The following is a 16,935-nucleotide window of genomic DNA, read 5'->3' as shown; positions in this document are numbered from 1 at the left end:
TGATAGCAAGGTCAGATGAGGAGTTTGTTTGTGTGACAAGTTTTCCCTTTTTGTGGTGCTTAACAGTGCCTTTGTGGGATAATTTAAGAAAGCCTTGTGAATGGCAAATGAATTTGTTGCCCTGTATCCCAGGCACATCGCAGGGAACTGGCCAGTCTTGCCTGTGCTCTCTTACTCTCCCTGCTGTGGTGCTTCCTCAGCAGGACAGCTCGCCTTGCTGGAATGGTGTTCTAGAAGCAAGTTTAGATTTGTTTTGACATGTTTCTCTTGGGGAGGTGACATTAAACATGCAGAAAATGTGTCTTTTTCAACTTCTGTAAACATTCCTGTGAATGTGTTTTTTATCCCCACCCAGGAGATAGATAAAGCAGTCAGACTTACCCTAGAAAGAAATTCTGTGTTAGCTGCTATGACCATTTCATGTTCTGTTTGTCCATGGCAAACAAACTATCTTTTTAAGTACTGATTTTCTTCTAATGCTGTTCAGGAAAATCAGAACTAAATTGATCCTGGATGTTACATAGTTGGAAGAGAAAACTCTTGACTACCAAAACCCTACTGGGGATTGGACAAATAAATTCATTTATATAGAGAAAAGACTATGAGAAAAAAGGTACAAATGTGTAAATTAGTGGTACAAATGTGTAAATTAATTAATGGTACAAAGCTATCTCTGTTCTTTAGACTACTGATGGAAATAGAAATGCAGGATTTTGTGTGCAGTGTTTCCCTGAACATCCGTTTAATTCCGGAGAGTGCTTTGTCCCTGCTACTTGATTAGCTTGCAGTGTCCTCAGGAATGTCAGTGAGGCTCCACAGGGTTGTGAGCATGGCATTCCAGTCCTGGTCCTGAGGAGCACATGGAAGGAAGAGTGGTATGAAAATACACAGTGACTAATCAGTATGGCACATGTCCCTGTTTCTCTTGCTCTTGAACTGGGTGAGACCTGTGTGTTTGATTTTGCTTTATTGTGAAGTTGATTCCTTTCAGCTTGAGTCATGCCTTATTTATATATTGGAGATGGATATTTAACTGTTGAGGAGATGGGTCCTTGACTGAACTTTGAATAAATGCAGTCTCTGACTCTCATGCAGCTCTTCTGTAGAAGCATCTCTTTATCCTTGATCTGGAGGTATTTTGATGGTATTCTTTCATGCTGTAAATGTGTATTTTCTTTTTCAGCTCTCACTCTGGATCAATGAGAAGATGCTCACAGCCCAAGATATGTCCTACGATGAGGCAAGGAACCTCCATAGCAAATGGCTGAAGCACCAGGCATTTATGGCAGAACTTGCATCCAACAAAGAATGGCTGGAGAAGATTGAAAAGGTAACTAAAAAATGTCCTAGAATTGCCCTCCTCTTTGTGAAAATTGCTTATGCACAGAGATGGGATCTGTTCCTCTGCAGAATTGCTTCCTGAGTCTTCTCTCCAGCTAAGGCAAGAGGAGATTTCATTACTTTAGGATAAGTATCTGTTGTATTGTGTCCATCTAAGCCATTTGAGTTTTTTACCCATGTTAAATGATCTTTATCCAAGGCAGTCTCGCAGAACAGTCTTTGGCTAAGGATCCAGTTTCATTTTGGCTAGTCTTTTGTGTCTGTCAGGAGGAAGGCATAACCTAGTTTCCACACCCAAGGGTAAAAGAGGCAAATGTTGTGATTTGAGGTAATAAAATATACATACTTCCTGGGAAATAACTGAATGTGGGTGGATAACTGAATGTGGGCAGCTAACAAGTGAGTTTAGATTCCCATGCTGCCATCCATGCATTCAGGACTATAATCAGACTGCCTTTCCCCAGGCAGAATCAGTGCATGAGGTAAAGTACAGCCAGTTTTGTGATTAATTAAGATTCACAGCTCTGTATCAAGTTGCTTTGAAGGCTCTAATACGCTGTGATGAGCTGTACTTTTTTTCCCCCCATTTCTCATGTGCAGCTCTGGAACATTAAGGAGGTCTCGTCCTTAGCTCTGACAGTGGGTTTCTGTTCAGTGTAAGTTAGCTTAATTGCTCATTTCCTCTCCTACCTTGGCACTGTATCCCATTAGAGGCCTCTCTGTGATCTGCAACTAGCAATACCCTTTAATGGCGTAATTAGAAGGCTGCTCTGAGTACTGAAAGTACTTTAGTGATGCTAACACAGCCTCACCTCTGAAAAACAAGGTTGCAGATTGTATGGAGCCACAGCTAACAATGACTGGGCTAATGTAATGTTACCAGTGGTCACAGCTATTAAATGTGCTGGGTTGTGAGAAGTGTTCCCATCTCAAATGTTTTTCCCTTGTCAGCACCACCCAGGCACAGAAGTAGAAGCACCGTGAGAATAAAGAAAGTATTTCCAAAACTAAAGCAGTCTTTGTGAAAGCAAAAAGATACTACTGCTAGGTGCAGGGTTCCTGCTTCCCAAGGAAGGTGGTTCTTCTCTGATACTAGCCTAGCCCCATGTTTATTGCTATAACCCATCATCATAACCCTCCTCTGTCTCAGTTTTGGCGCTGTAAGCACCCCCTCCCTGCATTACACTGGGTCTTCATTGCTTTCTCAGTGACTGCGGCCATGGAAGACGGACACAGATCTTTCAGCTACCACTTCCTCCTCTGCTGTCATACAGGTGCATGGGGCAGTCGGCTCCACTCTCACCTGAGCAGCAGCCTCAGGAGCTCCCACAAAGGAACACGTTGTGGGGAAGAAAAAGGAGTTGCTGCTTGACCTTCCCAATGCAAATAAATCCTTTTCCTGGCAATGGACAGACCTGAGAGCTGATGTTCTGGAGGGAGTCACTGGATAATTTGAGATTGAAAATGAGTGGTTGATGCTGCCAGCAGATGAGAAATTCTGAGTGCTTCCTAATCAGAATAATTTCACTAACAGTCTCTGAGTGCTTCTGAGGAGATACCATTTTGTTGCTCTTTATTTTGCAGGAGGGAATGCAGCTCATTGCAGAGAAACCTGAGACTGAAGCTGTGGTGAAAGAAAAGCTGACTGGTCTCCATCAGATGTGGGAAGAGCTTGAATCCACTACTCAGACCAAGGCTCAGCGTCTCTTTGATGCAAACAAGGCAGAGCTTTTCACCCAGAGCTGTGCTGACTTGGATAAGTGGCTGAATGGGTTGGAGAGTCAAATTCAGTCAGATGACTATGGAAAAGATCTCACCAGTGTCAACATCCTATTGAAGAAGCAGCAGGTAAATGGAGCACAGGTTGCAGAGTGAGCAGACAGGAGATATCTGCACTTAAAGGAGCAGTGCAGGGGATCCGTTCAGTGTATGAAAGAATGTGTTTGCTTTTCATTCTTCCTGTTGTTTCATGTATCTTTAAGAAGAGCCAGAAATGCACCCAGACACAAATCAGCCATACGTTTCTTGGTAAAATCTCTACCTTGTATATCTCTATTCTGTCTGCCACTGTAGTCCTCCAGTCACTTGGTCATTCCCTCTCTGCACATGGCTTCCTGCCTGTGATTCAGACTTGTCTGAAGCTGTTTGGTCTGTGATTCCTTGCTATAAAATCAGCAAAGAGAAGCAAGAAAAGCAGGCAGCAATGAAGCTCTTGTGTGCCATTAGCTGTGCTCCAAAGTTTTTCAGGGTAACTTGTGAATGACTGTTGGAAGAGATTCAACTGTGTGGTTGGACAACTTCCCCATTTGCACAATCAGCCATAACTGAGGGCTTTCAGCAGCTGGCTGCAGTTGTGAATCTGTGGTTTTATCCCATTTTTCAGGACCTTTTTTCTGTGTTTCTGTTTAGATGCTAGAGAACCAAATGGATGTTCGTAAAAAGGAGATAGAGGAGCTGCAAAGCCAGGCAAGGGCTTTAAGTCAAGAAGGGAAGAGTACAGATGAAGTGGATGGCAAACGCCTTACTGTAGAAAAGAAGTTCTTGGAGTTGTTGGAGCCTTTGAATGAAAGAAAGGCAAACCTGCTGGCCTCCAAAGAGATCCACCAGTTCAACCGGGATGTGGAAGATGAAATTGTGAGTACAGAAATAGCCTCTTTCCCAAGCAACAGGAAAAGGTCACACCTAGTGCAGAGCTATCACAGGAAGAAAGCTTGCAGTAGCGTCTTAATAGCACATTAGAGTAATGCTGCTTTTTGCATCTTATGTACACCAGTCCCCCCTCTGCTGACCTAACTGTAGCTGGGATTGTTTGAAATCATATCTACTCTTCTTTTCTTACTTGCAGTTGTGGGTCGGAGAGAGGATGCCTATAGCTACATCTACAGATCATGGACACAATCTTCAAACCGTGCAGCTACTAATAAAGAAAAATCAGGTAAGTGCATGCTATTAGAGTTCCATACCTGTTATTTCTCCCTAGTGTTGATTAATTCAGGAAGGAAAAGCTTGAGAAAGGGTCAAAAAAGGGGTTTGGTTTGGTGCAGTATCTCATCAGTATGCTTTTCTCCCATGTAGACTCTTCAGAAAGAAATCCAGGGACATCAGCCTCGTATCGATGACATTTTTGAGAGGAGTCAGAACATTATCACAGAGAGCAGCCCTAATGCCGAAGCAATTCAGCAGAGACTTGCAGACCTGCAGCAGCTGTGGAACCTTCTCATCGAGGAGACAGAGAAACGCCACAAGCGCCTGGAGGAGTCACACAGAGCACAGCAGTATTACTTTGATGCTGCTGAGGCTGAGGCCTGGATGAGTGAGCAGGAGCTTTACATGATGTCAGAAGAGAAAGCCAAGGTGAGCTGCTCCACAGCAACATCAGTTCAATTGGAATGACTTAGCTAGAGGGGGACAGGTGACATAATTTAATGTGTCACTAATGTAATGCCGACATAAACAAATCTAATTCCCTTGTGAAACCTCAGTGATCATCTTTTCTACCTGTTAGGGCATCTCTGATAGTGTGGAGGATAGGCCTTGATGTGCTGAGTCAGTAAAACACTCTCAGACTGTGGACAGCAGCTGTGTACCTTCCTCTGCAGTTAGGGCATGAGTTACCAGTATGGTATTGTTAGGTAAAGTTCTCTGTGAGGTTTGAATGCCTGGTGATGGGACACCACCACTATCTGGAACAGGCTGTTGGTCACTCTTCTGGTGCCCACTAGTCATCAGCTTTTACTCCCGCTGAAATGAAATCACAAGAGCACCAGACCATACCAAAGGGTACACAAACTTCAATTTTTCAAGGAGGTGTTAAGAGTGCTGTATCTTATTTGTTATTTACCTAAATGCTTTGTGTTCACTGCCCTAAGCTTTGTATCAGAACAACACATGCTGTGGGTTTCAGCTGGAATTTCTGCACTCGGTAGAGAATCCTTCGGCATGGGCTCCGTAGGGTTTCTTTTCTTTGACCCAGGCTGCTCTTGAAAAGCCTGACAAGTGGTGTGCCTAAAACTGTTCTGTTTTCCTGAGCTCTGCACAGTCAGTAGTGTGTAGACACACAAAGAGCTTCATGGAAGAGGAAATTCAGTATGCTCAGTACAGAGCTGATGTACTGTTACTCTCACGTGTTACTCTGCGTTCTGTGGGTGCTATTTGCTGTGAACTCAGCTATTAATACACTGTTGTCAGAGTAATGTGTCTTCAGGATGTACTTGGGACCACTTCTGTATAAATCTCTTCAGCTAGCACTTTCTGATTGCGTACCACGTTGAACTTGCTGTGTGGTGTCTTCCTCTGGAGTGGGGGACTTGGCTGTCATCTTCTGTCACCATTACAGGATGAACAGAGTGCAGTGTCCATGCTGAAGAAACACCAGATTTTGGAACAAGCTGTAGAAGACTATGCTGAAACTGTGCACCAACTTTCAAAGACCAGCAGAACTTTGGTGGCAGATAATCACCCAGAAAGGTATTAACTGACATTTTAAATTGGATTATGCATTCTTTTAGTACTTTGGTCACTTCACGGGGTCATTCTGACACACAAAAACTACAGCAAAGAGTAAGTAGCTTAGAAGAGTGTACAGAAGAAGGGGAATTCAGCCTTACTCAATGCAAGATGCATGTTGGACCACCTCATTTGGCCAGAGACAGGGTCCTGAGCAATGTCAGTGTGTGACACTGCTGATTTCTGGACAGTACTGGGCACCTCCAATAAATGTCTGTTGTATCCTTTACACATGCTAGTGTTGCCAGGTCTGGCAGCAGTGCTGAGCCGTACAGCGGTAAACCAATCCTGTGAGACTAGGAAGAGTCCATATTCACTCTTGCAACAAACTACCCTGCTCAGCCCACAGGATCACAGTCATTTATCCTTCTGTCTTAGGGCAGTGCTTGCCAGGATCTGCCTCTTCTCTCAGATTACAGCAGAATCAGGGACTGGAATCTGAGGCTTTAAACTTAGGCACATTAACACCTTGATTTTGGTGCATTTATCCCAACTTTGGTAAATCACTTTCCCTGTGGAAGAATTTGGGAAGCTTAAGAATTGTTTTGTTGTAAGAGCTGCAGTGAAGCAAGCAGAATCCTCCCTTGGTTTTGACAGCAAGGCTGATTTGACTATGAGGCTGATGTATTTAACTGCTCTGCCTTCACAGATGTAAAGGTAGGACTAGGGTAGGAAAGACACTCTCTGGAAAATTGTTATTTAACTCAGAAGCACTCTCTTGTGGTCATGAGAATTTCTGAGAGTGAATCTCTTGTCTGAGCTGACTGAGTACTGGGATAAGGTAATCCAACTTTACAAGGCAGAGGGAAATCAATTTGGCAGGGCTATAGGCTCAGAAAACATACAGCAAGTAGAAATATTAGTAATTTTGGAAATGCTGAGGAACTATGAAACTCACAAGTACTGCTACATTTTGAAGCAGAATTTAACTGAAAAGAAAATGCTGCTTGCCTCAGCAGCCCAGATCCTGCCTCTAATTTGGGGAGAAGACTGGTGTGACTTGTGGTCAAATAAGTGGAGAGCTTGGTTCTCAGCATCGCTCTCTAAAGCCAGGGGGACTATATGTACAGGGCAGAGGAGTTTTCCAGCTAGTGTAGGCAACTGTGCTGGCAAAGGGTGGGTCCAGTGTGTCTGAGTCAGATCCATGCATGAAGCAGGCCTGCATTCTAAGGATTAAATTCCCCAAGGGAGATTTCTATTCCTTCTAGGTTGTTTTTTTCTCATTTACTTTGATTATTTTTGAAAGACAACAACGACTCAGTGCCCTCTGTTGCTTTGCAGTGAGCGCATCAGCATGCGCCAGTCCAAGGTGGATAAGCTGTATGCAGGCCTGAAGGATCTAGCCGAAGAGAGGCGGGGCAAGCTGGATGAGAGGCACAGGCTCTTCCAGCTTAACCGTGAGGTGGATGACCTGGAGCAGTGGATCGCTGAACGGGAGGTAGTGGCAGGATCCCACGAGCTGGGGCAGGATTACGAGCATGTCACAGTAAGTTCCGTGGATGTGGCTGCAGGCTGACCTTCCCTCTCTGGAAGCTCGATGTCTAGTATAAAAGGGGGGCTGCCTTGCTTAGTTCACTCAGATCAGTCTGTAACTGCAGACACGCATGAGTCTGTTGCTCTGCATTCCAGATGCTGCAGGAGCGATTCCGAGAGTTTGCCCGAGACACTGGAAACATTGGACAGGAGCGTGTTGACACTGTTAACCACATGGCAGATGAGCTCATCAACTCTGGACATTCAGATGCTGCAACAATTGCAGAGTGGAAGGACGGACTCAATGAGGCCTGGGCTGATCTTCTGGAGCTCATTGACACAAGAACACAAATTTTAGCAGCCTCTTATGAACTGCACAAATTTTACCATGATGCCAAGGAGATCTTAGGGCGTATTCAAGACAAGCATAAGAAACTACCTGAAGAGCTTGGTAGAGACCAAAACACAGTGGAAACACTACAGAGAATGCACACAACGTTTGAGCACGATATCCAGGCACTTGGCACCCAGGTGTGTAGCAAGTGAGCAGCACTGTTTGTGGGTATAGGAACCTGGCCTTCAGAGTCCTACTGCTGCTACTCTTGGCCCCTTTGGGAGGCAAAGTGCTTCCAGGTGCTTTACAAGTGTATTTCTGTGGGAATAACTTCACCTGTGTACTGTTCTTATCTTTCGGCTTCTCAGTCATTGCATTAGGTTAATCAGTTGATCTAAAACAGACACTGGTAAGTACACAGATTTCTGAATGTGTAGGTTGATCTTTAACGTTATTCCACTTCCTGATCTTGGTTGAGGAAGAAATAGAGGCAGAGTGCTTCTTTATTGCTTTGAAATAAAGCAGCCCCTGATAGTCTCAGCTTGCCTTGTGTCTAGGAAGAGAGCACGGATGGAGCAGCACAAGTGTAATGCACTTTAGCTCCTCTGAGGAAGTTTCTTTGATTGCCTCAAGCGGCAATATCCGCACGTTGTGTGGCTGATGGGATTGAAAAGTAGCTTCCATGTGATGTAACATAGTGTTTCTTTAATCAGTTTCTGAAAGACATTGAACAGATACTAAATCTGTGAAGGATTTTTAATATACTGGAGGTAGTAGAAATACAAGTTCCAGATTTTTCTGTCCTTAATGTTGTTCCTGGGTATTATCTTGATTGGGTTGAAAGCCACCTTGGATTTGCCCGTTCCTTATGTCATGTTCACTCACCTCAGTGAACACAAGACATGACTACCTTGTCCTATGGAATAATCAATATTCTGAAGAGTACTTGGAGGACAGGGGCAAATACGAAGTGCTTTGTAAGCCTGGTTGGATTTTTCTTGGGGAGCTTGTTTTAAGAAACACCACAAACCCCGACCTCTTCTGCTTGGCACTTTTTTTCTGAGAGGCAAAAGGAGTTCCTGAGTGGCACTGAAAATTTGCCCATTAAAATGGCCCCCATTTGTCCTGACATTTCACAGTCGCTTTGTATTGGCACCCAGTTCCACAGGAGGTTTAGGCAATGGCAAATCTTTGTCATTTCAGGGGCTTCTTGAACCACCAGTCTTCTCTAAGAGCTAGTCTCCAAGGGTTGCACTCACTTTCAAAGGGACATACTCACTTAGTAACAGGACAAATGTTTTTAATGTCAACAGACCAAATATATTTGCAGTGCCTTTGGAAAGCAATTCAAATTATGACCATGGAGCTAAAATGTATTCATGTTTCTGACTCAAAAGTATCTGAACATTGACATTTCTCTCTTACACAAACACACCAGGTGAGACAGCTGCAGGAAGATGCTGCACGCCTGCAGGCTGCCTATGCTGGAGACAAAGCTGATGACATCCAGAAGAGGGAAAACGAGGTCCTAGAAGCATGGAAGGCACTGTTGGATGCCTGTGAGGGCCGCAGGGTTAGACTGGTGGATACAGGAGATAAATTCCGTTTCTTCAGCATGGTTCGTGATCTCATGCTTTGGATGGAAGATGTTATCCGGCAGATAGAGGCCCAAGAAAAGCCAAGGTATGTGAGGTATCTTTTTTTCCATCAGAAGATAAGGCTGCAGGTCAGGAGAGAGAAAACTGCAGTGTAATGCTGCCCAGCAGAGGGCTACTGGGGGCTACTGAGGTAACTGCAGTATAAAGTTGTGTTTAGAGAGATGAAATCCCACACAATTGTTTGTTAGATCTCCGTTTCAGAGCAGAATGGTGCCGTTCCCACGGGAAGGCTGCTAGTAATCCTGCTGCTGGAGCTGTAATGGCAATCTAGGAGTTAACATTGTTGTTGTGTCATTCTGGGCTAGTTTAGTTGTTTGAAAAATGTAACAGCTGTTAAATCTGGAATACGTGTTTCTGAGCTATGGACTGATCATTTCAGGGATGTTTCATCTGTGGAACTACTAATGAACAATCACCAGGGTATCAAAGCAGAAATCGATGCCCGGAATGACAGCTTTACTACCTGCATTGAGCTTGGCAAATCTCTTCTGGCAAGAAAACACTATGCATCAGAGGAGGTACCTTGCTTCTGGAGTGTGTAGCAACTGCAGTGCAGTTGCCCTGTAGATTTTGTTTCAGCTGCAGAAACTTGCATTGTGTTAGTCTACAGATTAATAAGCTTCATATTTATAACAACATGCACTACTTCAGGGATTGTTGTGCTCAACTGCTGTTGTGAAATTAGTGTGTAATTTAACTGTGAATTCATGTTGGATAGCAGAGATGTCACCCAAACTAAAACTGTTATTTTCAGTCCAGGAAATGTGGAAAAGCTGTTGTGTTCAGTTCAGCTGGAAAAGCTCTGGGATGGCTGTCTTTGGAAGGGTGACGTCTGTAAGACAGGCTGAATTTTGCACAGGGGAACTGCAGTGTATTAAGAGGCCTGCTAATAGAAGGAGCAGAAAGAAGTTTGTCTAAGAAGGAGTAAATCCAGAGAAAAACATACCCAGCTGCTTAAGGCCTTGGTTTATTTTCTGATGTGTCTAGACTAGAGGATAGAGGTTTAACCTGTGTTTCTTCCTGCCTCCCTTAGGCAGAGGGAAGATAGCCAAATGCCATGAGACATTGCCCACTCAGGGAGGTGATATTTTCTGTGTCTGCATTGCATACAAGTGCTGTGAAGTATCCTCGGAAACGTTAACTCAGGCACTGGGAGGTTTTGCTAGCCAGTCTTCACCTGGAGAATAACACAGGACTTGTGCTGGCGTATCAGTGTTGTTAGCTCAGGTAGCTGGAGGCTTTTTGTGCCGGTCACAGTGCATTTCACTTTATATAATCCATGATTGCACCATTTAGATTTGTTTGGTTTGCTCTTTTTATCAAATACCCTTGGTGCTGTATTTTTAACAGACACTTAATGCTTGTGCAAATGCAATTTTAATGCAAGGGTTATGTTTATTTATACTTTGAAGAGAAAAACAGCTGTGGTAGTCAGTTTACGTCACTTCCTGGCAATCTAGCACAATGTGTTCTGTCATTGCGGTGGGGTGAGCCTACTGTGTAACAGTCCTGCATTCTCCTCTTTGATCCAGATAAAGGAGAAGCTGCTGCAGCTGACAGAAAAGAGAAAAGAAATGATTGACAAATGGGAAGACCGGTGGGAGTGGCTGAGACTGAGTAAGGATGTCCTTGGGTTTCTCTGGGGCAGGACTTTCTTCACTGTGTCTGAGTGTTGAAAAAACATACAGCACCTTCCTTTTTTATTAACAGTACTGGAAAGTGTGCTTGAGGTTCACACCTCTTGATGATAAAATAATGGGGAATTTGAAACCAAGAAACCTGTGCCAAATGTATTACTCTGTGTGATCAAATTTGAAGCTAGGTGAAACAGATCTACTGTTTTGCAGGTGTCACTTTCCAGCTGTTTCTGCAAAGCATGCACTACTGGAAAACAGGGAGAGGTAGAGGCCTGATAGCTTTTGCACACAAGATGCCTGTGTTATCTCAGAGGCTAGAGTGGTGATGAGCAGTTTCCTGACCAAAGGTCTACTTCTAATCATTGCAGTGTTTTACAAGTTTTACACCAGCCCAACAACCCAGTTCTGATGCTTAGAGGTGACCACATGTCATGTACAGACTGAAGCCTTTGCAGCAGGCAGTTGTCCAGATTCTCAAAACATAAGTGTAGTGTAGTGATTCTGTGGGATTCTGGGCTGCTGTGTATACGTCTGTCATTACTTCTAAGCCTCAGCAAGCTAGAAGAAATACAGTAGCAAGGGCAATTTTCCCTCATTTTGGGTGTTTTCACATTCTTATTCATCAAAATGGCTTGATCCCATTCACAAAAAGTGGAAGCTTTATTTCAGCTGTGAAGAGAGAAGGAAAGAAAGCTGTAGCACTGTAGACAAGAGTAAAGTACAGAAATACTGCTTGTTGCAGGTAACTACAGTCTACAGTCAACTTTTCTGTGGACAGGTCAGTCTGAGGAACAAACCCAGCAGACAACAGTAGGCTACAGGAGATAGGAACCAAAAGGAAACACTGACATCCAAAATTAAGTAGGTGAAATTAGGATGGACTTAACTTTTTGTTTTCCTCAAAGCAAACAGGACAAATTTCCATGTTTTAAGTGATTAATTGAATTGAGCTTAGGTAAGGAAGACACTTAGCTAAGTACATTCACTTTTCTCCCTGAATTTTAAGTAAATTCAGAAGATGCCTGATGACTGCATGATTCTCTGATTGATGTTAATGACACCTGTACATTCCTTGCTCAGTTTTGGAGGTGCACCAGTTTTCAAGAGATGCAAGTGTGGCTGAGGCCTGGCTGCTGGGACAGGAGCCCTACCTCTCCAGTCGTGAAATAGGTCAAAGTGTTGACGAAGTGGAAAAACTTATCAAGCGGCATGAAGCATTTGAAAAATCTGCAGCTACTTGGGATGAGAGATTTGCAGCACTGGAAAGACTGACCACGGTGAGTGCCACAGGCAATTGCAGCCCCACTTGGCCACACCCCTTCATTGTGGTGCTAGCTGATTGTTAAGAGTAACTCCCAGCATCACCGCCCTAATCTCTGTTATTGATCCGTTTGTTTATCAACCACTCTGAATTTTTGTGTTCCCAACAATACTAACACCCTCTCAGATTCCTTTAAACTCAACAACCTGCAAGGAAGAAGCTTAAGTGATAAATTACTGTAAGGGAAGAAGACCCAGATCCAAACACTTGAAATGATTTTTGGTTAAAGTGTGAGGAGATAGGGCTGAGACAGGAAGTTTGACAAAAATTGTTTGTTGTGTTTTGAGTGCTGCAGTACAAGGCTGCATTGTCCCCCAGAAAGACATAATAAGCAAAAAAGCAACAAAAAACACACCCAAAACCCCAAAAAACAAACCAAAAAACCCCACAGAAAAGCCCAAACCACTAATAATTTTGAGAACAGCTGCAATGTCAGTGATCAATGCTTGGAGAGCATGCCACCACCTTTGGAGAATAATTTTCCTTTAGACACCGAAATTCGAGTGGCTTGATGTTTCACACAGACTGGGCATCACAGCTGCAGACAAAATCGAGCTTCTTGGCATCTTCAGAAATCAGACTGCTTTTATTTAGCTGGTTAATTTCAGAGGTTTGGATGTGAAACACTTTATTTCTGTGTCTAGCAAGCAGACAAGGGGATGTAACTTTTCAGCATTTTAATAGCTTTGGCTGCTTTGGTATCTGTTGCTTTTTTCTAATAGAATTAATTAGAAATGAAACATGGGCAGTGATGAGATGCTGCCCAGGCCCAGACACTCCTCTTGTAAGCCTTTACATACAAATGTAATGCCACAAACCTTGCATAATTAATAGTCTTAAAGACTGATGCCTTCAAGTTTTGTTCCAACAAGCTTTAATTTCAGTAATGATTAAGAAACATGTGCAGTTATTTTTAGTTTCTAGATATGCCAGTGGAAAAAATGTGCTGTGCTTTTATATCCACAAAAATGTTTCATTTCTCAGTTGGAACTGCTGGAAGTACGTCGACAACAGGAGGAAGAAGAGAGGAAGAGACAGCCGCCCACTCCGGAGCCCAGCCCCAAAGTTGCAGAGGATGCAGACTCCCAGCAGCAGTGGTAAGCCCCAGGGTGCAGGAAGCTGAAGTGTGTAGAGACAGAATTCTCAGGCTGAAGATGCATTGTAAAGAGAGGGCCTGGAGGTCATATGGTTTTGGAATGTGACCCTTTTCAAGAAGACTTGGTGGCTTCTGGGGACAGGACCTATCCCAGATACCTGAATTGATGACCAAGTCAAACATTCCTGTCTTTCATCATGTGACAGTATTACATCTGCTGAGCTGTACCTGGCCCTGAAGTAAGAGCACTGTTTTTAGAACCCCTGTGTCAGGGGTTCAAATCTCTAACAATTTTGGCTTTCTTCATTGCCAAGCATCAGTTACAGAGATATTTCAAGCCATGTCCATGGAACATCAAGATTTATAAAACTACTTATCTGATAGGAGTAGACTTGTTTGTGAGGTAGCTTTCAGGGAATTCTGTTTTGATCTCACTCAACTCTGGATTTATCCAGTTGGGCCTGAGGATTTTAAGAAATTGACCTACTAAGGTGTGCAATATTCACTAGGAGAAACTGACTTTGTTGGGGAGGATAGCTGGCTTTCAAGAACTTCACACGATTTCTTTTCTTTTACCTTTCTCCCCACAGGGATGGGACAAAAGGAGAGCAGGTTTCCCAGAATGGTTTGCCATCAGACCAGGAATCTCCACGGGTTAGTTACCGCTCCCAAACCTACCAAAACTACAAAAACTTTATTAGCAGACGGACAGCCAATGACCGATCGTGGTCTGGACTGTGACACAGAATCATTTGCAGCAAAAGAGACCTTTTTTCAGTATGGTTTACTGGTACTGGTTTCATCTTCTGGCTTCAGATTTCCCTGTTGCTTTTCTCTTCCTTCCCATCAGTTGACTTTTATTTAAGTAGCAGCCCCTTGGATATATATTTGCTTCACTTTAATTCGTGTTGATTTAAATCTCCCCGCTGACACTCAGTGACTGTAAGGTGACACGTTTATTTCATGTTATTGACTGTGAGTTTTTCATGTTGCTAATAGTATTAAGATTTTCCAGCTAAATCGTCCTTTATATGGGTAATTGAGATTTAATGAGATTGCATCATAATGAAGAAGAGAACTAGAATCTGACAGGTATGACGCATCAAGCTATACTAACAGGTTTCAGCACGGCAACATTATTAAATCAGCTGCATTAGCAAGTGAGTTATTTACGAGGCCAAAGAGAACATATGCGAGTGAGCTCAGCAGTCCAGGCTGGGAGGGAGGGGAGAGTTGTAACTATAGAATACAAGCCTTAAGGTTGTAACCTTAAGGTTAGTTGTACAACATTCCATGCAGAATGGACTCAATGACTGCAGGTAAAAATAAACATGAAATGAAACATTAAAAACTTGTATCTAGATTTATCTTGGTATTTAGCCCTCATGGCAAGTTGTGATCCTGCTGAACAGCTGGTCTGGGGCCCTGTTTTGCCTTGGACTTGTCCAATTAGCACAACATCAATCTGATTTAGTTATCACTGGAGAGACAGTGGTATAAATGAGAGTAGGGTGCAGACCCTCATGGAGAGGTTTTGGTGCTTCTCTTTAAAAATGAAATAAAATATGTTGGTCTAAAATCCCAGCTCTTTATATAGATACATGCTGAATGGTCCATGCCTTAGTCATTCCTTCTTCATTTGGGCTGGTCCATTGGAGTCAGGATGCATGCCAGCAATCTTGCTGTGCAGCCATAAATACAGTGGTAAATATGTACATACAGTTAATGCAACACAGTAGTTAACACTGGCTCAACCTCTCCATTACCTCCCTGCAGAGCTTACTTGGCTCAATTACTACTTTCAGTGGTAAAGAAAATGGCACTTCTCTTTCTTCCGTTTGTGAACCTCACTCTCTGAGGTTCATACTAAGTGCAGGAAAGGTTTCTGGCAGCTTCAGATCTGTGGATATTAGACCTCATAACCAGCACTGCAAAGGAAATGAGGGTTGCACTCTAGGACTCTGGGAGGAAATGCCTTTCCCCATCAGTTTAACTTTCAAAGAGCCTGTCCCAGTTCCTTCTGGGTCTGTACACAGACTCTCTCAATGTGTTAGGGTACGAAGTAGTTTTACCTTTTTCTTTCTTTAAATGAAGCCTTTTGTTTCCTGTTTAAGTGAGCTGCCTGTTGTACATTCTGATTTTTATGAAATTATATAGTTGTGGCAAGGAACATGAGGTGCCCTGCAAGCCCATCCCAGATCATCTTCTTGGTTACCACAGCCTCATACATCACCTGTTTGCTTCTCTATTTTATTACCATGATACCTAATGCATTTCCATGTTAATTCTCACCATCTGCACTTGAGTCTTTCAGGAGAGCTTTCTAGTTCAGTTCATTGCATCCTGTGTTGCACTACATCAGATGTACACAGCCATATTATGTCTGATTTGAGGCACAAGGTGTGCTGCTGTTGATCAGAATTCACGCTTCTGACAGCTAGCTGAGCAGTGCAGCTGAATGGTTCTGTATTGGCTGAGCTTGTAAAGTGAGAAAGGCCATCAAAAGGATGTGCTTCAGTAATTGTACTTTTGCTGTAACTTGTCTTTCCACTTCATGATGCATGTTTTGTTGGTTTTTTTCTTTCTTTTGTCAGGATAATAACATGTAGCTTCTTAATGCTATTAAAAATTCCATATAAATATGTGCAGGTGATCTGGTGACTATCTACAGCAGTGCTGGCTCCCTGTGCCCATAACAGTATGGCAGTTCTCAGAGCAATGTAGCTGTAGCTTCAGACCACCATCTGGGAAGCCTTCAGATATTTTCTGGCTGAAGAGTAGTATGTAAAAGTAATGTACATAGGTACACTTCTTTTTCTTTTAAACTACTATTAATAGACTCACAGATAAAAACTTATGCTTTTATAATGAGAAAAGATTAGTGTGGTTATTTATTGATTAACACCATGATTTTAGGCACTAGAAGTGTAGGATTTCACCTGTTTATTACAGCCTGTGGTACTGGCTTAACACATTAAAATGGTGCCAGTGCCAGAACAGTATATGGGCTGTCATTTTTTGGTACTTCCAAAAGACAAACACTTCTGCTGTGGTACAGAGCCTTAAGTTGCCGAACTAAAAGTAACGTTGCCTCAAGCACTCTGAAAATCCCAGGGATGTCTCCAGTCATTGTCACCAGCTGTCTCCTTGCATGTTACAGTCCTGATTTTAAGTATCTCAAGAGTAGTGTTTAGCCACTAAAGCACCTGCAACTAACCTCTGAGTCACAGTTAAGAGAATTGTGTTCGTGTGCGTGATGCCTGTTTTGTTTCACCAGTGCAGTGTGCTGTTGATGTTCGTTCTCCGTTGCGTTGTCTTGCATGCCCACTGCACGTTTTCATTGAAGTTTGCTTAGCTCCCGTTTTTTCTCCATATTCATGACACATTCTTCGCATAGCTGTTTGTGATTCAGATTTATTTTGCTTGTTTTCTGTTAATTGTAGATAACACATGAAAAGGAAATAAAACCTGAAAGAGCATCAGAAAAGCTTTTCAAGGCCTTTTACAATCAGTAGAATCTTAAGTAGAAGTTACAAGTCTGGTTGTGCTATCAAATTTGGCAGTTACCA

At 43.0% G+C, this 16,935-nt stretch overlaps 1 protein-coding gene across 4 annotated transcripts in view; it reads left to right on the top strand.

Moving 5' to 3' along the window:
• The window catches only part of SPTBN1 (spectrin beta, non-erythrocytic 1), a 131,629-nt gene that overhangs the window by 106,648 nt on the left and 8,046 nt on the right, over window positions 1-16,935 (top strand). For all 4 annotated transcript variants that reach the window (XM_068153320.1, XM_068153321.1, XM_068153322.1 and 1 more), the window contains 14 exons: window positions 1,184-1,330; window positions 2,926-3,189; window positions 3,751-3,975; window positions 4,187-4,276; window positions 4,417-4,695; window positions 5,678-5,808; window positions 7,129-7,333; window positions 7,477-7,851; window positions 9,093-9,337; window positions 9,692-9,830; window positions 10,845-10,929; window positions 12,030-12,226; window positions 13,255-13,367; window positions 13,957-14,020. In XM_068153320.1, the coding sequence (XP_068009421.1) occupies window positions 1,184-1,330; window positions 2,926-3,189; window positions 3,751-3,975; window positions 4,187-4,276; window positions 4,417-4,695; window positions 5,678-5,808; window positions 7,129-7,333; window positions 7,477-7,851; window positions 9,093-9,337; window positions 9,692-9,830; window positions 10,845-10,929; window positions 12,030-12,226; window positions 13,255-13,367; window positions 13,957-14,020 (2,559 nt within the window). The remainder of the gene's footprint in view (window positions 1-1,183; window positions 1,331-2,925; window positions 3,190-3,750; window positions 3,976-4,186; window positions 4,277-4,416; window positions 4,696-5,677; window positions 5,809-7,128; window positions 7,334-7,476; window positions 7,852-9,092; window positions 9,338-9,691; window positions 9,831-10,844; window positions 10,930-12,029; window positions 12,227-13,254; window positions 13,368-13,956; window positions 14,021-16,935) is intronic.

This window comes from Melanerpes formicivorus, unplaced genomic scaffold (genome assembly GCF_026170545.1).
Source record: "Melanerpes formicivorus ecotype bairdi unplaced genomic scaffold, bMelFor1.0.p_v2 SCAF_25, whole genome shotgun sequence".
NCBI classification, from domain to species: Eukaryota; Metazoa; Chordata; class Aves; order Piciformes; family Picidae; genus Melanerpes; species Melanerpes formicivorus.
Note: the sequence above shows the minus strand (reverse complement) of the source record. Positions and strands in the feature narration are given on the sequence as shown.